The sequence below is a fragment of the Aspergillus flavus genome, chromosome 8, assembly GCF_009017415.1.
Source record: "Aspergillus flavus chromosome 8, complete sequence".
NCBI lineage: Eukaryota > Fungi > Ascomycota > Eurotiomycetes > Eurotiales > Aspergillaceae > Aspergillus > Aspergillus flavus.
The window spans coordinates 1,095,093-1,117,597 of NC_092403.1; the positions used below are offsets into that span (position 1 = coordinate 1,095,093).

At 47.4% G+C, this 22,505-nt stretch overlaps 7 protein-coding genes across 7 annotated transcripts; 4 read left to right on the plus strand and 3 right to left on the minus strand.

Annotated features, from left to right (window-relative positions):
- Positions 1–53: 53 nt before the first annotated feature.
- On the minus strand, positions 54–5,612 carry F9C07_2287213 (NRPS-like enzyme). The gene has a single exon (XM_071510888.1). It carries the CDS (start codon positions 4,433–4,435, stop codon positions 1,382–1,384), a length of 3,054 nt encoding a protein of 1,017 aa, XP_071367297.1. The 5' UTR covers positions 4,436–5,612; the 3' UTR covers positions 54–1,381.
- On the plus strand, positions 5,613–9,034 carry F9C07_2287214 (MFS multidrug transporter). Its single transcript, XM_041295450.2, has 4 exons — positions 5,613–5,775; positions 5,880–7,102; positions 7,170–7,931; positions 7,992–9,034. The coding sequence occupies exons 2-4, from the start codon at positions 6,845–6,847 to the stop codon at positions 8,631–8,633; spliced, it is 1,662 nt and encodes a 553-aa protein (XP_041151392.1). The 5' UTR covers positions 5,613–5,775; positions 5,880–6,844; the 3' UTR covers positions 8,634–9,034.
- Positions 9,035–9,437: 403 nt separating this feature from the next.
- On the plus strand, positions 9,438–12,347 carry F9C07_2173824 (uncharacterized protein). The gene has a single exon (XM_041287592.2). The coding sequence runs from the start codon at positions 9,670–9,672 to the stop codon at positions 11,179–11,181; it is 1,512 nt and encodes a 503-aa protein (XP_041151391.1). The 5' UTR covers positions 9,438–9,669; the 3' UTR covers positions 11,182–12,347.
- On the minus strand, positions 11,940–12,230 carry F9C07_12556 (uncharacterized protein; the record flags this gene model as incomplete). The annotated part of the gene is made up of 1 exon (XM_071507852.1): positions 11,940–12,230. The coding sequence occupies one exon, from the start codon at positions 12,228–12,230 to the stop codon at positions 11,940–11,942; it is 291 nt and encodes a 96-aa protein (XP_071367298.1).
- Positions 12,348–12,595: 248 nt separating the features above from the next.
- Positions 12,596–13,905, plus strand: F9C07_2287216 (LsdA family protein; the record flags this gene model as incomplete). Its single annotated transcript, XM_041295449.2, has 2 exons — positions 12,596–13,139; positions 13,195–13,905. The coding sequence occupies exons 1-2, from the start codon at positions 12,780–12,782 to the stop codon at positions 13,903–13,905; spliced, it is 1,071 nt and encodes a 356-aa protein (XP_041151390.1). The 5' UTR covers positions 12,596–12,779.
- Positions 13,906–14,740: 835 nt separating this feature from the next.
- Positions 14,741–15,939, minus strand: F9C07_12558 (putative pectin lyase; the record flags this gene model as incomplete). The annotated part of the gene is made up of 2 exons (XM_041295439.1): positions 14,741–15,410; positions 15,464–15,939. The coding sequence occupies 2 exons, from the start codon at positions 15,937–15,939 to the stop codon at positions 14,741–14,743; spliced, it is 1,146 nt and encodes a 381-aa protein (XP_041151389.1).
- Positions 15,940–18,573: 2,634 nt separating this feature from the next.
- F9C07_2287218 (putative iron-sulfur protein subunit of succinate dehydrogenase Sdh2) lies at positions 18,574–20,114 on the plus strand. Its single transcript, XM_041295448.2, has 4 exons — positions 18,574–18,921; positions 18,985–19,240; positions 19,308–19,459; positions 19,525–20,114. The coding sequence occupies exons 1-4, from the start codon at positions 18,817–18,819 to the stop codon at positions 19,846–19,848; spliced, it is 837 nt and encodes a 278-aa protein (XP_041151388.1). The 5' UTR covers positions 18,574–18,816; the 3' UTR covers positions 19,849–20,114.
- The last annotated feature ends 2,391 nt before the right edge of the window (positions 20,115–22,505 follow it).

The following is a 22,505-nucleotide window of genomic DNA, read 5'->3' on the forward strand; positions in this document are numbered from 1 at the left end:
GGTTGATTTGGCCACTGGGCTTTTCTCCGTTCGCCGGTTCTAGAACCCCGTTATCACCCCATCCTCGCCTTCACCCGGACCGTTGATGACCTCATCTACTCCTCTCGTGCGGCCGACAAATGTATTTATTCTACTAGTATAGCCTTTGTGGCTTCTACAGGATTTCTCTGGGTCGTCAGAACTGTAATATGTCTTATTCCTCTTTTCTCCCCGTTGCTGTGGGATCCTTGGGATATTGCTGGACCGGAAGCCTACGAAGCTAGCCAGATGATCCTTAAATCTATTATCAAGATTTGATACGCTAATTCCATGGACTCGGAAACGTGAGACTTCTCACCATATTAGTTTTCCTGGGGTTGCCTACCGCCAAAATGGATCAATTCGAGCATGGAATTCCGTTTTACGATATCCATTGAGGACAACTTCGTCGACCCGTCTGGGTTGTTTGGGTTTTACTCTAAAGGCAACGTCTCGCCGGATGAAGAATCCGAGATGCCTGCTCCTACCCGTGGCGTAACTAGGCTTTATCTCACTAGCGCTGGGGGGATTGAGGAAAGAGGCCCACTGGCACGGAAATAGATTTTGAAGCCATAATAACCCCAATGTAGCTAGCTAGCTGATTCCCCGTGCGCCCATAAAGTATGTAAATGGAATGCTTGCATTAGCGCCTGCGAGACAAATCCTCATTCCTCTAATGACCGCTACACGCACTCTATTGAGACATGTCACAAGAACTGGCCCGCACACCACCAATTATTAGCCTTTGTGATAGGTGAGGAATTAGTGTGATAGAGAGCGTGTCAACATATTGGGACTCATCATCAGTTCTCTTTTTCCTTCCCTCACGGGCAATAGATTTGGGGGCTGTTGTTGTGGGAGAGCGTCGAGGGCCCCTCGCATCTTGGATACCCTACATTTCCCGAAGAGGCATCTACTGGTTTAACCTTAAAAATTCCTTCCCTGCTCCCTTGATTCTTCTTGGAGCTTGCTTAACAACAGTTTCCATTCCCGCAATTTTGACAATAAACGCTTCCCTCACCCACAGACATTTCCTGCTCTCTGGGGTTAAGTTTCTTGCCAAGTTCATGGCGTTTTCACTCCGGACGTTTATCTTCAATGACGTTTTCAAAAAGCAACTTTGAGTATGCGAGCGACTAAGATACCTAGCTACGAGCCTGGACTACTGAACTACTGATCCTCCTAAATAATTAAAGGTCTAGACCCATTTGGCCTTGTCTTCCAATGTTCTCAATGTAGTTAGAGCGTCTTTCCTTCATTTCCGGTGAGCACTGACCGTTTTCGAGGGGTTTCTTATTGTACGTTACCCCTTGCTTTAGGTAGATGTGACACCTTGCCTCTGAGCGAGTCAAGTCATGCTTTATTAAGGCCCCCAAAGATGTCTGGAAAAGGGACATACCGCCATCTCAAGCCAGTGTCGAATATACTTGGGTAAAAGGGTCCGTATCGTCGGAAAGCAAAGGAGATTGGGACTCGCCCTGAGGGCATTCCGCAGGCTCTCCGTACCGACGACTGGCATTCTCGCCTGCAGTTCCCAACGTGTCTTGTTGTCCAGGACGGTTTCTTCCAACATGGGCATGAGTGGCTTCAAGGGATGCTGAGTCTTTGCATAAGTTCGAGACTGGCATTTTCCCACCCAATCTCCGTATGGAACCTCGATCAAGGAGCCTGCTGGAAGGGCTGCGCTTATGCCCTCGAAAATCTCTGAGAGGGAAATCATGGCATCCCCGTGAGGCTCGACAAGGTTGTAAGCTCGACCGAAGAACTTCTCTGATGATGCGATGTGTAACAGCGCTAACACAACAAAGTCTACTGACACGAAGGCATCGCGGTGCTCGGAGAGTGCAGGATAACAACCCATGTCCACACAACTAGGGACTACGCGACTGAAGAAATCTTCGGAATTCCCAATCCCTGTTTCGCTGTGACCAAGGACAAAACCAGGACGGTGGATGGTCACGGCTAGACCGTTGGCGATCGCATTCCACGCAATAACTTCGGCAACGGATTTACTTTGCGTATATCCGGTGTCGTACTTCAAAGCTGCGAGATGGGATTCTGGATTTTCATCTTCCGGGATGTACGTCGCCCCAGTCAAAAGCCCTGTGGGACCATATACAGAGGTGCTTGAAACATAATGGATAGCCTTTGGACGCTTTGTGTTGGCGAATTGAATCATGTTCAACAGTCCTAGGACATTCGCTTGACGGTGAGCTTCGTAGGGCTCGATCCAGTTCACGCGTGCTCCTAGGTGGAAGATGATGCTCGCCCACTCTGCAAAATAATCATACACTTCGCCACCGAGACCTAAATTTTCCTTAGAAAAGTCTCCTGGAATGGCCCAGATCTTTTCCATGTGAGAAGGTCGGAGCTCATACAGATCTAATGCCTTGAGGATGCGCTTGGCGGCTTCCAGCTCGTCTGTAGCACGTACCAAGCATGCCACTCGCTGAACATTTGACCGAAGGAGCAGCTCCTTTAGTAGGAAGATGCCGATGAACCCCGTTACTCCGGTGAGGAAAACGCGCCCTTCGCTTTGCGTCGTCCAGTCCACTATATCGCCAGGTATTGGCCGCATGTCTTTCCCGAGATTCAGGTCTGGCTGCCAAAGAGTCTCATTCTTGTCTGTCCACACCTCACCCTTTCGCAGCGACTCGATAAGATTGATGAGTTCTAGTTGAGTTGGGTGTTCATATACCATCGCGATCCGTAGCTGGACACCGAGATCCTCCTTCACGCGAGATACCAGGCGGGCTGCATGCAATGAGGACCCGCCCATTACAAAGAAGTTGTCTTCTGGTCCCATCTGCGATCCAAATACATCCGCCACAATTTGCTGAATCGGCGATAGTGGCTCATGCAATGGTGATGTTCTTTTTTGCCCTATCCTCTCGGAGTATTGCTCAACCAACTTCCGACGATCGATCTTATGGGTATTTGTTAGAGGCAAATGGCCTACTACTTCCAAACGCGGCAGCATGAGATAAGGTGCATTCTTGGTGTAGGCCTGCCTGATGGTCAATGGATTCGTATCCTCGGAAATGGGTACCACGCACGCTAGCAAAATCGACTCGGCGTCACTGTTACTATCTACGTCTATCTTTACGGCTGCTGCCGCCGAAACTAACCCTGTCGCCATCAGGATGGCCTCGACTGCTTCAAGCTCGATACGATGACCTCGTATCTTGACTTGGTTGTCACGTCGACCCACAAATTCGAGCAGCCCAGCTGAATTCCACCGTCCAAGATCTCCTGTTCGATACACCTGTTGATTGGGACAAAAGTGCCCTAGCTGGATAAATGCATTACCGGGCTTTTTGGACTCGCTGAGATATCCTCCTGCGACTCCTTTACCACCGATTACCAATTCCCCAACTTCTCCATGCGGTAAGACGTCGAGGTTGTCATTCACTACTATGACCTCGTATCCGTCCATCGGCTTCCCGATAGAAATATTACCCCTTTCCACATCGTCCATTGAGATGTTATGGAATGTTGAGAACATAGTACACTCTGTGGGGCCGTAAAGATTTAACAGCCGCTTCGGTGGGCCATATATTAAGACCTTTCGCGCCAGTTGAGCCGTTACCACCTCTCCACCGGTAAGAAGCGTGTCAACTGTTATGTATGCTTGTGGGTAGGCATTTATCGTTGTAGCCAATAGCGCTGGAGTCTGCCAGAGTACATCGATCTTATCTTCCCGTATACGTTTCACCAACCTAGCGGGATCAAGCACCGTGTCACGATCTAGCACTACTGCCGTAGCACCGCGGAGAAACGATCCCAGTGTCTCCATGATAGACACATCAAACGTGACATTACTAAGGTGGCCAAATTGCTGGCCCTCATGGACCGGAACAAACGTTTCATTGAGGCAGTAGTTGATGATTCCTCTGGCGAGCACCTGTACAGGCTTTGGACAACCCGTTGAACCAGACGTATGGAAGATATGTGATCGATATTGCGATGACTGTAGATCAATCACATCATACCCGAGCTCCTCACATACTAAGGTGAGCATCGACCTGTGGTCCACCACAATTTGACTAAATCCGTGGGCTTCCAGTCGGTGCGAATTGGCTTTGTCGGTCAATAGAATGGAGATATCGAGATTCCTCAATAGATTAGCCAAGTACTGCACAGGATGGTTCACGTCTAACGGAACACACGTCGCCCCAGCATATATGACAGCGATCTGCGACACAACATGATTTATACCTCGCGGTGAGAGGATCCCAATCGGAACTTCGGGCTGCACTTGTAAACATCGGATCTGATAAACCAGGTTCAACCCTTTTGCATGAAGCTGAGCATACGAAAGATGGCACTCATCGTCTCTAATAGCCACCGAGGTTGCAAATCGCTTAAATTGTCTCGATAGAAGCCCAGAAAGCCCAGGCTCATGCGGGGGTTCCATTATCGCTAACCCGTAGAGACAGCATTATTCTTCTATCGAAACATGCCATTAGCAATAAAAATGGTGTCTACGTTGGCATCCTCGATACTCACCTTAATGCAGATAAGAGCTATAAAAGCCCGTGAGAGGTGTTGACGGTCCATTTGGGTCGGTACTACTTAGTACTACTCTTTTAAGTTCATGAGGAGACATCTAATGTGCAGTAACTTCCTTATTACCCCAGTTGTTCATTGGCAATTACTTGCCACCCTACGATGTAGGCCGCACGCTTAGACATGTGAATGGTATACGAGAAAGCCAAGAGATACGCTATTTACAGCTTCCCATGAGTTCTGGCTTGTATTGTACAAGCTGATTGATCAAACCCTATCGGTTGGAAAGACCGGATGTCCGGCTTGTGTAGTACCTACCGGGTCTTTATATTTCTCAACCCTAACAAATGGATCATTCACTAGCAATAACGCATATTTTCAGGCAGAGATAGCAGCTTTGGGCAACATGAATGTCTGTAATCGTAGCAAGCCACTGCCATTGACTTCAACCTCACAGATCAGATACTATGGGTAATCTTGAGTTTATGAACGCTTCATAGAAAATGCACACTAATGTATACTGAGAATAGATGAAGTCCCGTGGCTTGAAAATCCCCGGTGGCTGAACCCCGCAGCTGATCACGTCAATCACTCAGCCCTCTCGCTTGAACCTAACTTCAACTACCTGGTAACATTCCAATAATGAAATAAATCACTCTAGATCTATCTCACCTCTCCCAAACATCCGGAAAGATTGTTCTCATTACTAGTAGCGCCAACAGCCTTTGGGAAGCAGCAACAACTTCGACCCATAATATTCACGGCACCAAAGTGGCAATATCTTGGAAATACATCGGAATGCCGCAGAAAACCTTATACGAGAATACCGAGCCCGGAAAATGCATTATTCATCGCAGCTGATGTCCTGAATTACCAGCAGGTGACTGCACTCTTCAAGCGCTGGAGTATTTCGGGGCCATAGATATCGTCATTGATAATGCGGATCTAGATGATGTAGGTAGATAGGATAGAAATCAAAAGGAGTCCGAGAGGGGTTTTCGGTAATTAGTATTAAATATTAGGGGGACTTTAACAGTTGCTATACTCTATTCCTTGCTTGTATTAGGACAATATTCCAAGTTAACTATATCTCAAGCCCTGAGACTCGCTTTCCACCATATGAAACCCGAACAATCACCTTCGGGATCTAGTGTTCTAATAGTCTCAACGTGAGGTTACTTTAAGGCTAGTAGCGGAGTTATTGCGCACGTCGCGATGGATGAAAGTAGGAATGGGTCAAGTGTTCTTGTGAGTTTTAGAATATAGAGTTTTTTTTTTTTTTTTTTTTTTTTTTTTTTTTTTTTTTTTTTGATTGTGACTTTTTTCCTGTGGCAATGTGCTAATTCTCTCAGGTGGCTGGGAAGTATTTTAGGGAATTGGAGCCGACAGAAATGGAGTCTGGTTACGTGCTAAGTCAGTGAAGATGTTACAGAGTTTATGGCAAGTTCCTATTGACATAAGGGGCTATGTATTGCCTGGGTTTAATTAAATGATTCTCCAGTGGTCGGAAATGGTGAGCTGAGCCGAATCAATGTCTCGGGGAAAGTCTGCAGATTCTGCACCCCGTCATTCAGCAATTTCCCTTTCTTGGATGATCTGCAGAATAATGGAATAGAACAGTGAGGCGGGGCCCCATAGTGGCTGTCTTACCCTACAGCCTTAAACCTACACAGCTCAACACCGTGACTCCTCATAGACACTCGTGTCTAGGAACTTCTCCAATGATGGGTCATACAACTACAAGAGCACTTCACAGGATTCAAGCGCCGCCTGACCTCTTGCCACCATGGAAGGGTTTCATTCCAAGCACATGTCGACTGACTAAAATTTGTCTGAACACCGAGAGCCCCAGATCATCCGGATAGCTATCCAGCTGGAGTACAGCTATTAAATCCTGTCCGGTGCTCCCTGTGACATGGTTCACATACCAGCTGGCGTTTCACCCAATCCTAACGCGCGGATGTGAGGTGTAACGGCGAACCTCCATGACTGGAATGTAGGACTTCGATGATCGGCGCTGATCACCAAGCTTTATCCTCTCCAGCAATACCGAGACTACGTATCATTTGTTTCCTGGCCTTGCAACATGGTAAATGTCCCGATATTGACATCCCTTGCGTGCATGCTTCCCCGCCTCCCCAGCTCATATGGATTCTATAAATGTTGCTGATTTGCGTGACTTCATACCGAAAAGAAATTTTTCTCCTTTTTCTTGCTGTTGCTGCACTTCAAATTCATCTCGTTAAATACTACTTGAATGCTGTATGTTGCTAGATTTCTTATCATATAGGATTCGTCCCACGGCCTTCTACATCCAATGGGCGTGGAGTCCAAAATTCTGTACCACACGGATAATGAATCCGGATCAAGTACCTACCGGGAAAGCAGCCAACAATGTTTGATCACCACCCATGCTACAGATTTCGCCACGGCGACCCAATACACCTACCGAGAGGAGGATACGAGGCAGCCAGAGTGGACTCCAGGCGTGAGAGAGTGGCTCGTGACAACATGTATATCGATTCTAGTGATGATGGATGCGTTTAATACGACGGTGGTTATTCCTTTGATGCCCGTATGTATGTCTACAAAAGGAGGTATCGATCCGTGGGACTTCGGAATCTAACATGGAAATGTTGTAGGGGCTCTCACACATCTTTCAGCAACCCCTTGAGAACGCGCTTTGGATTAACACGGCTTACCTCATTGGCAACGCGTCCGGACAAGCTCTTTTCGCCATGCTGGCTGAGGTACTTGGTCATGGCCCTATCCTACTTTCGTCTTCTGTTCTCGCGACAACTGGAACAGGTATATGCGGGGGTTCTCTGAGTCTGTCTGTGCTGGTAGCGGGTCGATTCATCCAGGGAATTGGCGGAGGAGGAGTGGTGGGGGTTTCGCTTCTGATCGTTGCGGACCTGATTCCAAAGTCGCATCAAGTACAATTTTCGACCTATATCTTCCGCGCTCAAACGATCGGTATGGTGATTGGTTCAGTTGCTGGTGGGGTATACCATGACTATACGACCTATATTTGGGCCTTTTATTCCAGCTTCGTGTTTTGCGCAATGGGCCTGTTGGTGATTCCATTTGCACTGGATCTGAGAGGACATGGACCGGAAAATAAGCTTAGTGCTACGAGCAGGTTTCGTACTATGGACTGGATAGGTGCCATGTTGACTCTGCTTGGCATGGGGACCATACTTACCGGGATCGGCTGGGGAGGAACACAGAATGCCTGGGATAACTGGCAAACCCTAGTGCCGATATGCGTCGGTGGGATCTTCTTGATTATTTTGGTTCTCTACGAGACGATGTGGGCTATGCAGCCAATGTTCAGTTCGAGGGTGTTTCGGGACCTTTCATCAACAATGCTGCAGGCAGGCGGCTTTCTCCATGGATTTATTGTAAGTCCGCCCTGGTTGGATCTATACCCTTGAAATAACCCCATCTAATAGTAATTCTAGTTATCGTCTCACCTCCATTACTTGCCACTATACCTCATCTTCGTCAAGTCGCTCAACACCACATTGATAGGGCTAAGCCTGGTTGCTCTGACGGGTCTAGCTGTACCTGCTCTTATGGTCTCGGGCACAGGGCAGGTTTTCCGACGCCCACATATCTCCACCTGGATTACCCGTATAGGCTGGTTGTTTACTATTACCGCGACGGGTTGTTCACTTCTACTGAATACGGCGATCCCAACATACGGTTGGGTTATTATCATCCTGGTCGCTGGGTTGGGCTCTGCCCTGCTCACACTCGGATACAACCTTTGCATCCATGTAAATACTCTGAGGTTCTACCCGGGCCAGGAAACCCGCGAAAGCGCAAAGGTATCCACAACATCGATACTGATATACTCGATCCTACGCACATGGGGCATGTGCATCGCCATCCCCATCAGCGGGACCATCATATTCAACTACCTATCCTCCAAAGATTTGCTTGACATGTCAACCGGGTACACAAGCCGCCACTTCGGCGCATACGCGCCCCAGGAAGACAAAGACGCATTTGCCGACGCGCTTCAAGTCCTATGGAAAGGTTACACGGCGATTGCCGCATTGGGAGGAATTTCGTCTTTCTTCATTCGGTCTGCAAGTTGAGCGCAGGCGTCTGTTTGTCTTATTCTTGTAATAGTAGCTCCATGATATCCCTCAAATGTGGTCAAATATACACGCGACACATCGCATGCCTTGATATATGTAACCGTTTCGTGAAGCGACCACTCAGCGGCGGAGATCAAAAGAGAGCAGGCGTCGATTGTTCGCTCTGCCTTTGTGGGACAAGGCCAATTAGACTTGACCGCTATTGGACGGGTTACTAGTAGTTAGTTAGCGTGCAGGATGCATCAAGGATTCGGATGTGTCCGCGCCGATCGCGCTCTTCGTTCTGTGTCATTAAGGTTGTGGATAGTCCACCGCACCTTATTTTGCTATTCTATCCTGGACCCCGTGCCTTGTCATACCCTACCTCACCAAAGTTATAAATAAATAAACCGAGAGAAAAACAAAAAAGAAAAACACTCATCTACAGTAATACCAAACCAAACCCTAGTCCTCAAATAGTAATAAAGAAAAAATAAATAAAAAAAAGACAATTCACACTCCCCACAAAACCCCCAACCACCATTTCATTTGCCCAAAAATCCTTGGCACCATCGCATGCGTGGCCCGACTTGCCTTACCGCAAGAACACAACCACGTACGATGTGTTGTATATTGCAGCTTACCCGCCCAAAAATAGCTTAGCTGGTGTCCCCCGTCCTCTTGGGGCCCGTTTTGCTTTAGCTTCTGCCTTGTTTTTGACTTTGGGTTGAAGGAGTAATCAGCCTCGTGCGTGTGCTGTTGGGCACCCATTTCTTTCCTATTGTGGCTTGAGGGTTGTGCCTGAGATTTTGTGGTTTGTGATATATTAGATTTTGGGTCTTCTTTCTTTCTGGGGTTGTTTTGTTTTGTTACCTGGTGGTTGTCGACTTTATAATTTATATTTGTTTATTTGTTGATTGGGATTTGATTGTAGTATTAATATTTGGTTTACATTCTACTTCTACATCTACTACTTCTTTTCTTCTCATCACATCAACTTTGACAGTTGATCTTTTTGAACTACCACCCCCAGCAAGAAAAAAACACACACAAAATGTCCCCAAAACCAATACTCCAAGCCCCAAAAGCAAACCCCCTAACAACAACCCTCCAACTCCTCACCTTCCTCCTAATCCTTTCCATCGTCGGTAAAAGAACCACAACCCTCGTCCTAGCCTCGGTCTTCACCCTGTGGTTCAAGACCAGGTTCAACCTCTACCAGGACTATGTCGAAGAGCGGCGGTCTACTCGGCGGGAACGAGAGCGCCAGCGTCGGAGTCAGGAGGTTAGGGTTATTTCGGCGAGGATTGTGGAGGAGGTTATGAGGGGTTCTTCTGCTGCATTGAGGGATGGGGATGGGCATTTTGGGGGTTTTACTGGGGAGGTGAAGGCTGTTAATGGGGTTGGAGAGTGTGTTGAGGATATAGCTGAGGATGGGGAGAGTGAGAAGGGTTTGGGGGATCTTGATGGTGGTGTTGTTGTTGGTGTGGAGGTTTATGGGGTTGGGGGGTCTGGTTCTTTGGGTGAGGATGAGGTTTCTGTGGGAATTGGGGAGGTTGAGGTGTTGGAGGGTGAGGGTGAAACTGAGAAAGAGGAACAGATAGAGATTGTGGAGCAGAGATGGGAGCAAGCTGGGCATGAGGAAGAGGTCTACGAAGAACCTGTTGAACAGCAGGCGATTGATGGAAAGGTGGACGTCAAGATTGAGGTTGATGTCGTTGATGAGAAAGAGGATGATGGCACTTCTCCACAGTGGATTGAGGATATCACTGAGAATCATGATTCGAAGCAGATGGCCCAGCACGATGAGAGCCAAAAGATCGCAGAGCCAGAAGAGGTGAAGCAGGAGGAACCCCAGCGCGAAGAACAGAAGCCAGAGAGCACAATATTGCAAGAAGAGAAACAAGAAAGCGCATGGGCAGAGGAAAAGCCAGAGAAGCCCATCGAGGAAGACAAGAAAGCCACAACAGATTCCATCCCCAAAGTTGATGAGCCCGAGCCTGAGAAGGAAGCCAAGAAGCCCGAGCCAAAGCAAGTCGAGTCAAAACCCGCCGGGCTATCTCAATCCCGCTGGAGCAATTCATTGTCCGGCTCGAAAAAGGTCCTCGACCCACGAGCGAGCACTTTCCAGCCAACGGAATTTAAATCCAGCGCGAAAAGCCAATACCAATTCTCTCTTCCCACGACGACCCGTCCTCAGTCGTCCACGCCACTCGCGTATAGCTCCATCGGTGTGCTGGCATCCTCGAGCAGTTCTCCCTTATCTGCTTACTCCCCGCCGAGCATCTTCAGCTCCATGGGGAGAAGTACGCAGAATTCAACCCCATCCTATGGCGATTACTCTCACAGCCCTTCCTATGGGTACAACTACGCGACTACGTCCTCCTATGGGAGTTCACCCTCCTACACGACCTCATCGTCCTATGCAAACTCCTCCTATGCGAATACGTCTTCATACCCAAATTCTTCCCCGTACGGGAATACTTCTTCTTATGGAAATTCGTCTTACAGTTGTTACACTCCGAGTCCTTACTACAGCAGCTATAATTATGCTTCCGCCAGCTGAAGTTGAGGGCCAAAATCACCGAAACTCGAAAACAGCAAATATTTGCCGTTGACCGAGGTCCTGTGCCACCGGTAGAAATCAGAAAAGAAAAAAGACCGCGATTACTTCTTTCTCATATCGACTATTTCAATTGGTTATTTTCTTTCTTACTTTTCACCCTTTTTTGTGCGATTCTTTCTTTCAATTCTCATTTTCTTTTTCTTGCTGCTTTAGCGACTAGCGTGTTGTTATACATTTCCCGTTCTTAGACATTTGTTTGTACAACTTTGAGCTCTTCATACTGGACTGGTCATATTCCAATGCGCTTTATGCTACTCATTTCCTACGTTCGCTGCATCAGACAGTCACTTAGAGTAAGCTCACCGTGTAAGGCATACCATACAGATGTCAGATAGGCCGCAATCCATGAGCTCATTTATATGACGCCAAAATGAGTCGCTAAGACACCTACGACAAAAGGCACAATAGTCCAATTGGAATAACCAGTAGATTGATTGCTGCTAACATTTTATGTTATGCAGATGGTAGATGAGTTCAAGTTCTTATAAATAACATCAAAGCATTCCACTAAAGGGAATATGCGTAATACATGATAATAACCATATCCTTCTCGCCGGAGCAAATGCAGCAACGCCCGTTAACATGAAGTTTCAGACAGATAGGATGAGCTGTGCTTAAAAATGACAAAATACAAAGACATGCAGACAAGACTTCAATATTTAGTTATGCTTAGGATCCTCCCATGCTCCGGATCATCATCACATAGTGTAGTTCACCCTTCCAGTTGTCATGAAGACAGGGTATGGGGTAGGCACCCTTCTCAATCCATAGGGCTCAGGCTCAGACTCGAACTCCGACTCCATAATGGGCTTCATCTCGTGGTAGTAAGGTGTGGGGACTCTCTTCAATGGGCATCCAAAGCTCTCCGAGTCAGACTCTGTGGTGGACTTCATCTCATTAGCAGAGTCTTCGAATCGGACCTTCTTGGTCTTTCTTCCAAGTCTCTTGAGTGTGGAGAGGAAATTTTGGGTTGTGTGTCCGTGTGCCATGGCAGGAGATTTTATCCTGAGTAGGCTGAGAGATGGGAAATTGTGTAGTGTGTGGTGTGCAGTGTGTGTGTGGTGTGTGATGTGTGGTGTGTGATGTGTGGTGTGTGGTGTGTGGTGTGTTTGTGTCGGGTGAGATGTGCTGAGGAGGAAGAGAATGAGCGAAGACAGGGAATATAAAGGTTTTCAGATTAAACATTTTATTGTGCGGTGACCTCATAGCCCCTGATTTTTAATATGAGAGTGAAATAAGAATGTGGAGAGCAATAGACTATATGACGTACCTGTATGCTTCATGATGAAGGCATAAAGGCATACGCGCTCTGCGCTCTGCGCTCATACTTGTATGATTAAAAAAGTTCATGGATCTCCAAATGCGGTATGCAGGTTAGGCAGATTAGAGATTATATTGTGTAACTCGGAGTTTCTCTTCCCCTCTATCTAGTCGCACGATCACTACGAGTAGCAAACATTCTTCTGGTCTTATATCCGTGACTATCCCATTCGATTCAGTCAAAAGCTCAAGTGTCATCATTCTTACCATACGTCAAAATGCCACTCAATACTCACATCATCATCCTTTTGGTCTCTGTGATATCCCATTGCCTCGCATTTCCAAGCATCTGGCCCCGTGCTGATATACCCCTTCCCGATGGCATGCCCAATCCCAGTGAAGAGCAGTTGAAGAAAATCCAGCTAAGAGCGCATGGCACTTTACCAAACACGCCCCTCCCATCAAAGATCAGCAAGGATGGAATTACCAATCTCCAGCTAATAGCGTTCAATGAGCTGTTTGAAGTTGCCTTCTACAACGAACTACTCCTGAACATCACGAAGAACGTACCTGGTTATAAAATTCCAAACCCCAAGAAACGAGATTTCATAGTCGAATCCCTAGTAGCCATACTCACTGTAAGTAACATTCATACTAGCGCATCCAATATCATCCTCTAATAAACCCTCCCAGCAAGAGGAACTCCACGCCTTAACCGCCAATCAAGGCCTCGAACACTTCAAAATAGAGCCAGTCCAACCATGTCGCTATTATTTCCCCGTCTCAGACTTCGACTCAGCCATAGCCCTAGCAGCGACCTTCACCGACCTCGTCATAGCCACATTACAGGACGTAATCGTGCGATTCGCAGACAACAGCGACGTCGACCTCACCCGGGTCATCGCCGCGACAATCGGCAACGAAGGAGAACAACAAGGCTGGTTCCGAGTCAACCAGGGCAGAATCCCCAGCGAACTCCCGACGCTAACAACCGGCGATTTAAATTTCGCCTTCACAGCGGTCCAAGCCTTTATCATTCCGGGGTCTTGTCCGAATTTGGATGATATCGCGTTAACGACGTTCAAGTCGCTGGATATTCTCACGCCACCGGAGCCGAAGACCCAGTTTATTCTCGTTAGTTGGGAATCGGAGTACGAGGTTAAGGGGGATAAGTTGTGGCTGACTTATGTCAATCAATTGAATGTTCCTATTGTGGAGGAGTTGAAGATCGTGTCGCATAAAGATGGCAAAAAGATTATTGCGAAGGCTCTCTTCCCGTACCATGAGAATCTGATGAACGGGTTGACTATCGCGGCTGTGACGAAAAGTGCTGGGCCTTTTGCGGGTGTAAATGATGTTGCTCAGGAGACGCTATATGGGCCTGGTTTGATTATTGTTAATTAGATACGATTTGGTTGCGCTTGTCGTGGGTAGTGTTGTTAGCCAGTATTGTCATGGGTGCCGTGAACTGTTGAAAAAGATGATACTGACGCTTGCTATATTCTATATCTCACAGAAAGACCTATAGTTTAACATCTGACAGTAAACAGAAGCGCACGTCGTGTTTAAGTAGGAGATGTTTCATGTAAAGGCGGATCGACAAGATCGTCAGCATTACGCGTACAGGATGTGAGAGCAGACAACATGTGGGCCGGTGGGTGTGTTCGTACATCCTTTCCTCTTGAGGTTATATTGTCGATCTTATATTGGCATGACAGTTCCACCGACGATCATGGACCCTGTGTAGCCCTGGTAGATCATAGTAATACTGCGGAGATATATGGGGTATCTAGAACATACCCTTTGGATGATTTTCTCGTTAATTGTGTGACGCTGTGCATTATACTTACATCGGCGTTTAGTATTCTATATTATAGTCCATATTATAAACGCTCAACCTGTGGGAAATACAGTCATGGCGAACTGCCAAGTCTCGGTAGGGTGATATCACGGTTTTCAAGGACACTCTTGAATAGAACCGAGTTCAACAATTCTAGTGGAATCATCCAATTAAGAGCTGATGAAACAAGGGTATACTCAGCACGATAGTTCCTCATGGGTGATGCCGCACAATTCTACAAATCATGAACCAACGCGAAAGTTCAAGCTAAATTAATAATATTGTAGCTTGCTAAAGTATTAAAAAGAAGTAGATACACGAAGATTAAATATCGACCCTGAGACCCCCAACGTTCTCACCCACACCCACTGTTTATACAGAAACCTCTTACTCTATGATTTAGAGCTTGCCCTGGCCAGCGTTGGCCATAACCCACTTGGGGATGTTCTGAGCAAGGTGAGCTGTAGCGATGTTCTTGCCAGAGAACTTAGAGATGACGGCGGTATCAGCCTGGCTGAAGGAACCGGAGCTGCCGAAGGCGTTGATCTGGCAAGCACGGCCGAAGACGGACTTGCACTGCTCGTTGGTGGTGGCATCGGGGGCGCTGAAGAGCTGTCCGCTGATAGGGGACTCAACAGGGGCATCGACGTTCTGGAAAGCGTTACCCTCAGCGAGGACGTAGCCACCGGAGCCGATCTCGAAGGCGTGGCCCTCAATATTGTGGAAGTAGTTGTTGACGGCGTGGAGGAGGGTGTTGCCCTGGACCTTGGGCATACGGCCGGAGGTGTAGTAGAAGTAGTTACCCATCATGGTGACCATGTCGTTGGAGCCGTCAAGGTAAACACCCCAGTAGTGGTGGCCGTTGCAGGTAGCGGAGTAGTCGGTGCGACCGTCGATGAGGGAGTTGGAGATGGTGACACGGTTGTCGGCCTGGGTACCGAGGACGATGTGCTGACGGGCGATACGGGCAGTGGTAACATGATCGATCCAGACAAGGTCGGCCTCGTTCAGAGTGATGGCATCACCACCCCAGACATACTTGGGGTTGATGTCAGTGATAGCAATGTTTCTGTGTTGCGATTAGTATCGGCTCTAGACGAATAGAGACCCGGAAATACTCACTGGATAATGACGTTCTTGGCACCGCTGACGATACGGAGACCACGGCCCTTGATGACACCGGCACTGCCCTGGCCGACGATGGACTTGTTGGAGTTGACGGTGATACCGAGAACACCAGCCTTGTTGTAGGTGATGCTGCTCACGGTCGGAGCGTTGGGCTCGTAGTTGGTGCACCAGTTATCCTTGTTGATGGCAAGCTGGCAGCCGGAGGCAGTACCCCAGGGAGCACAACCCGAGCTAGTCTCGGTGCCCTCAGTGTTTGTGAAGTCGAAGGTCTTGGTGAGAATGATAACACGCGCCTCGCTGTCACCGAGGTATGAGACCAGCTCATCGGTGGTGGATGGGTAAACGGGGGTAGCGCTGCCACCACCAGTGACGCCCTTGGCGAAACCCTCAGCAGAACCAGAAACGCCGGCGGCGCTAACGGCGCTGGCGAGCGCAGCCGCAGCAGCGGCGATGAAAGACGCGTACTTCATGTTTGAAAGAAAGACAAATGAAAAGAAAGGAAGGACTAAAAAGTAGGTGATAAAGAAGGAATGGATTGATACTCCGGACCATGAGAGCGAAGGTCCCTAGCTTTATATGTAGGAGCTCAATTACTCGGTGGAGCTGCGAAAGGCATCATCCTTTTGGTCAAATTATGTTCTAGAATGGGACTAAGGGGAGACGAGAGATGAAACGTCCAGCAAACGCCAGGCCGGTGCTGCAAGGTAAAACCTTGTCTAAGTCTGCTGGGGCACAAACGCCTGAGTAATCTTATATCAAGAGACCCATTCCGCCCACCGGAGGACCAGGGAAGTATCAGGGCTCCACTCCTTTATCAATCCGTTACAGACTGAATCGGAAGCCTGTAGGGTTATTGGCGGGCGAGAAGTAAAGGCACGAACTCCCGCAGATGCTTAAGCCTTAACCATGTTCCCCTGAATGGAGATTCTGAGATACGCCGACCAAGGTGGCCAATAATGGCCCTTGAAGCTATTTGGTGGAGGAGGAGTTAAGGGTCATGGATAGTGTTTCACGATTGCCACTTCGGCTTTCTTAGTTCGGTAGTCTAAAACTTTTAGTTCCGGACGAAGCAGAATAGTAATTATGGAGCAATTTCTCCGTCTTGGCATTTGATTTTGGCAGCCGGAGATCTACCGAAACAACCTTTTCAGGAGGCATTACGAAGAGATGACCCTTGAGACGTGATGTAGCACATTCATACGGCATGCCCGAATTAGGGCTGAGAGATCAGCATTGCTCCGTGCTGTTGATCAGCACTTTTAAGCTCTTTTTATCCGCATTAGCTACTCGATTCTTAAGTGTTGCTGTTCATTCGGTGGTGTTTTATTTTCGACATCCCATAGGGCCCCTTGCTTCAAACTTCTTGGAGAAATAGTTTTCAGTGCGACGGAGCAATATCTACTTTCGTGTTGTGGACATCCACCTCAAAAAACGCTGTGAAATCGGTCCACAGTGGGCCGCTCGGGTTTTCGGTTCCTGACGATATCAGATCCGCATTAACAACATCTTGGAAAGCTTCCGGAGAATAAAACCTTGACAAGAAATTCAAACACGAGTAAACTCCGAGGTATCCGTTTACCTCTTAACTCTTTAAGTTATGGCAATGCCTTTTAAAGGGCGTAGTAGGCAAGCACAGTTTCATCGACGAAGCATATGCGGCGAGAACCTGGGTGCCTTCTTATTATGCGTCTCAATCTCTGCTCCTAATTTGATTTAGGGGTTGTCGGCATATCTTCCACGTTGTAAACCATCGGTATATTAACGTCTATTTAGATTACTTATCATTCAGCCTCCGTTAGCATTTGTCTTAGCTCCCCTATCCCGTCGAGAAGCTTCGTTCAGTCTAGAACGCTGACGGCACTGTCTTAAAACAATTCACAGACAATGGCAAGGAGTCGGATGCTTTTATGACATTAAAAGTCTTCCAATGTAAAACAGCGGCTTCGTGAATCGTGGTCATTGCATCCCACTCAGTGGTTTTATTTTTCCAAGATAGCGCTTCATCTCAAATTTCCACAGTTAGTCAGACGTGATCAACATATACTGACATGCATATCGGCTTGCTAATTTTTTGTACTCCTGAGGGTATGATAATAATGTTGATTACTCGTCCATAAGCATAGATATTCCTAGGCTTTCCCAGCGCTCGCGATTCTGGTGCGGATGAGCCGTTTCCTTCTCCAGGAAGAACCGTTGCTTTCATTTAGAAAAGATTAGCATCTCATGGAGCAGGAATTAAGCCAACCTTCCGTCGCACCAAATACAGAAGCACCCTTCAAGCTTGTAATAAGCTCGAATGACAGGCGGGGTGCTTTTGGGCTTATTCGGGGATGGCACAGTGTCCAGTGGGCTGGCTTATAGTGGATGGTAGCCACAATCAGCTGATCCTTAGCTCAAGACCAGGTCAATTAATTAAAGGGGCAGAGAGAATTCAATGGTCCCTATTAGTGCCAAAGGAAAGAATGTTCTGTAGTCCGGAACTGGGAAGAGAAGACATATGAGTATCAACCGAGTTGCAATCTTGTCCAACAAAAGCAAACATTCGGACATGGAGCGATCGACGACCACTTTTCTGAGCTCACTATCCTATGGGTTTCTGATCTGTGAGAGAAATGAACTTATCAAAGGACAAAAGACCGCCCTATGATTGACCCAGAATTGTGGGCGCAGTGATCTTCCAAAACAGGAATAGTCCATGATCAGGAAAAGCCTTTATGCCTCAGGCGGCGGCTATATGCCTGAGGCGGCTTCCCGACGCATGCCTCAGCCTTCAGGGTCGAGACGGCAACTAAACTCGGTTCCGTTTCCCCTTTGGGAAAGCGGCAATTGGCGAAGGCAAATTGACTCGTGATGTAATAAGAAGAAGAAGAGAGTGATTGAAGAGGGCGTTTTAGCTGTGTGTGTACCTTTCACCTCCAATGTTTGACAGATCGGGGACAATGATTGTTGTTCGCAAGTAATTCTGCCATCGTAGTTGTGTTGCTTCTCACGTGCGAGGGAAGGGAATTGAATTTCCCCAAAGAACGAGTGAAGATTCGCCGTGTATCCCCGACGCTTGCAATTAGCTTTTGCCTGATTGGCCCGTGAGCTGAGTAAGCCGCCTGCCGGCCGTCAAACCCGAGGTTACCTCTTGGGTAAAGCTCACAAACATCATTCTCCAACTCCCTTCGACTTCATCTCGTCGCTGCCGCTGGCTGGCTGTTCATTTGGTTGACTTGACCGCCCCTCTCCTCTCTCTATTGACGACTGCCACCCTCTTTTCCTCCATCTCCTCCGCCTCTCCCCGCTTTTTATCCAATTTTCATCCCATTTCCTCTTTTTGCGCGTCAAGTGTCCTTTCGTCCGCCATGGCTGCTCTTCGCTCAACCTCGCGCCTTGTCGCATCCTCGAAGCCTCTTTTCCGCCCAGCTGTCTTCGCTCGCTCCTATGCGACTGTCGATGCGGCTGCCCAGGTGAGCGGGACAGGTTATGCCAGTTATAAGACTGTTCCCGAATCTAAGACTTGAACTACACAGGATCCCAACCCGTCCGAGACGCCACGCACTAAGACTTTCCATATCTACCGCTGGAACCCCGACCAGCCGACCGAGAAGCCCAAGATGCAGTCCTACTCCCTGGACCTCAACAAGACCGGACCCATGATGCTCGACGCCCTCATTCGCATCAAAAACGAGATGGACCCCACCCTGACCTTCCGGAGAAGTTGCCGTGAGGGTATCTGTGGAAGCTGTGCTATGAACATCGATGGTGTCAACACTCTGGCCTGCTTGTGTACGTGACTCGACAACTTTTACGCACGACTATGGAGGAATTGGGGTGTTGACTGTGCTATATATAGGTCGCATTCCTACCGACACCGCAAAGGAGTCTCGCATCTACCCTCTGCCTCACACCTACGTTGTCAAGGATCTGGTGCCCGATCTGACCCAGTTCTACAAGCAATACAAGTCGATCAAGCCTTACCTGCAGCGCGAAACCAAGACCGAGGATGTGAGTTCCTACATCTTATTCCAGACCTCCGAAGGTGTAGGTCACATATTCTAACGTATACATAGGGCCTTGAATACCGCCAAAGTCCCGAAGAGCGCAAGAAGCTGGATGGTCTCTACGAGTGCATTCTGTGTGCCTGCTGCTCCACCTCCTGCCCCTCGTACTGGTGGAACAGTGAGGAGTACCTCGGACCTGCTATCCTCCTCCAGTCGTACCGTTGGTTGGCCGATTCCCGTGACGAGAAGACCGCTGAGCGCAAGCACGCCTTGGATAACAGCATGAGCGTCTACCGTTGCCACACCATTCTTAACTGCTCGCGGACTTGCCCCAAGGGTCTCAACCCCGCCCGTGCAATCGCCGAGATCAAGAAGTTGATGGCCGCTCATTAAGGAGTAGTGGATAAAAAGTAAAGGAGTGTTTTTATATATTCTGAGATATGTCTTCTTTGGTGGTTCTCTTTTGTATCCTTCCTTTTATTTTCCCTTGTTCTAGCTTTTATTCCCTCGGTTCTTGAGGCCGTCATGTCGCATGTTTCAATAGGTGTAAATTGTGAATATTTATTTTCAAAGCAACTGGCGATGAATAACCGTTTTAGAGGTGTACCTACGGGCATATAATAATAAAAGCTGCATCTTATTGGCAGATGGGGAACAACTGTTTTGTTTCAATGGTTTATATATGTTCTCAGAAACAACCGATTTTGCCGACCTTTGTTCCGTAACTGCATGTGAAGGTTATGGATCGGCCCGCCGGAAAAATATATATATCGGCAATTTCTCGGTGCCTTGAACCGATTATATATATATCCGCGCCCTCAAGTTCGAGTATTCGGGTTCAAATTAAACAGGACAACAACAATGACAACAATCATAATGTTAATTTGAAGTTTCTCTGTACACCGTGTTAATCATTGTAGACTTATTGTGAATACTATTAGCCCTATATTATAGATCGATTCAATTTTCTCCCATTGAGATATTTTCATATGGACAGTCACATCGGTTCTTTCATGTGTAAGTGATAGTTCCGAATGATTAGGCAACTGATGCGATAAATTGAACTTGTCCGCAAGTTCCTGGGCGTGATCCCAATATCTCCTGGAACATTTGGTATATTCTCGAATACTTAGCCAAGTGAGCCGATCCCCATTAATACTAGATCTGACAAATATAATCTACATCTATATCTCGACAAACATAGCCCTGCCTCCCTTACGGGCCCTTATATAAAGACAGAAATCCCCCAAAAGAAACCATTCTTGAATAATATGCGATTAATGAGATAGTAACAAAAAGCGCAAATAGTGACACACCCTCACCAAACCCGAATTAATACCATTTACACAAACACAACATGTATATACACTAAAAACAATTCCCGCATTCGTTCATCGAAGTTGTCTCAAGGTGGTCTCCAAGAATAATATATAAGCGATAACATCTCCATCGAAATCATAGTATTGTACATTCGACATTTTGACACTGTTGTTAACATTCCAGAAACAGATTCTGAGTTTGAAAAGGGAAACGAAATGTTAACGGTTTCCTAATCGAGGACCCTTAACGTAAGGGAGCCTGATTAGGAAACTGTCCAGGACATCCCCATGTGGCATTATACCAAACCAACCGATATTAACACTATGCCAACACCCTCTCAGGCTTCATTTGCAGCAAATGAATCGAGACGAGATTAGCCCCAAGGCCACCAAAGAAAAGGAAAAGCGGAGTCAGATAACCATGACTTGGGTATACAAAAAGACCAAGGAAAGGGAATAGCAGAGCAACTCCGACCCAGACAAGAGCGGGCTGGTTCAACATGGATCGCAGTCCGCGTTGTTTCGCTGCCACAAGGGCTAGATAGAGCCCGATGTATTGCATTATGGCGGATTGGACCGCGGAGAGGTGATCGGCGTCGCATATGGTAGCTTGGCGCTGTTCGCCTCGTTGAAGGGATAGAGCATAGGTCTGGATGACGGTCGCTGCGATGGAGACGCCGATGAAGAGGGATGTTGCTGTTTCCACGTGCTAGATTGGTGTTAATGAGTAATTTTATTAAGATAGCAACATGGTATAGATGGAGGCACGGTGGACTTACCACTCGGGCTGGATAGAGGGTTTGAAAGGCAGCTGGTCAGAGAACAACCAATCAGCAGCACGAAAGCAATGACACTATCTCCAATTTGTTCCGAGAAGGGTCATGTGACATGGTTTAAGGGCGATTGTGTCCGCTCTTACCTCCAACGTGCCTTATGAATTTTTGAAAGAAATCCATTGCACAGTCAATCTCTAGTTGCTCCAGTCAAAAGATTTAGCTGTTTGAATACCAGGGTTGAGAATATCTATTAGGTGATTGCCTATAGGTATGTGAATTCCCAGTCACACTTTATAACCGGGGGATTTTGTTTATAGTTTACTGTCACCTCAATCACCTCAATCACCTCAGCACTAGTGACTAGTTTCCCTCCACTTTCTTCCTCCACTTTCTTCCTTCACTTTCTCCTCCACTTTTTACCTCCATTTTTCCTTCCATCTTCCGTCCATAGCACCGAATCAGAGAAGGAAGAGCAGTAGCGATCAACCGATAGTAATGTAGAGCCAGGATTTAAGAAAATAAAGTTTAGACGAACAGTGATAATGATGGTGTTATTATGTTTCCCTTCGGAAAACTCAATTTTCTTCTGCTTTCTTTCTTTTTTCCCTTCTAAATCAATTTTCTATTTATGTTCTGGGTTGGGATACAATAATCTAACTATGATAAATAGAATAATAAAGACAATTGTCATTACTGTATGTCTCTATCCGAAGACACGGCCGGAAGGAGTCTGCCAGTGCCTGTCAATCCCTGTCTTTCGTGTTTTGCCTTCTGATGAGCTCCAGGATCATGCATGATCTTGGATTGCCCACTGGGCCACTGGGCCAGGCGGCCAGACTTGTCGTGGCAATGCTAGACGGGGATCTGCAGTTCGACACCGCCACTAGACTGGCGTTTTCGATAGGAGTGCTGGCTTACTCAGTAGTGGATACCTCACATCTCTAGCAGGTTATTA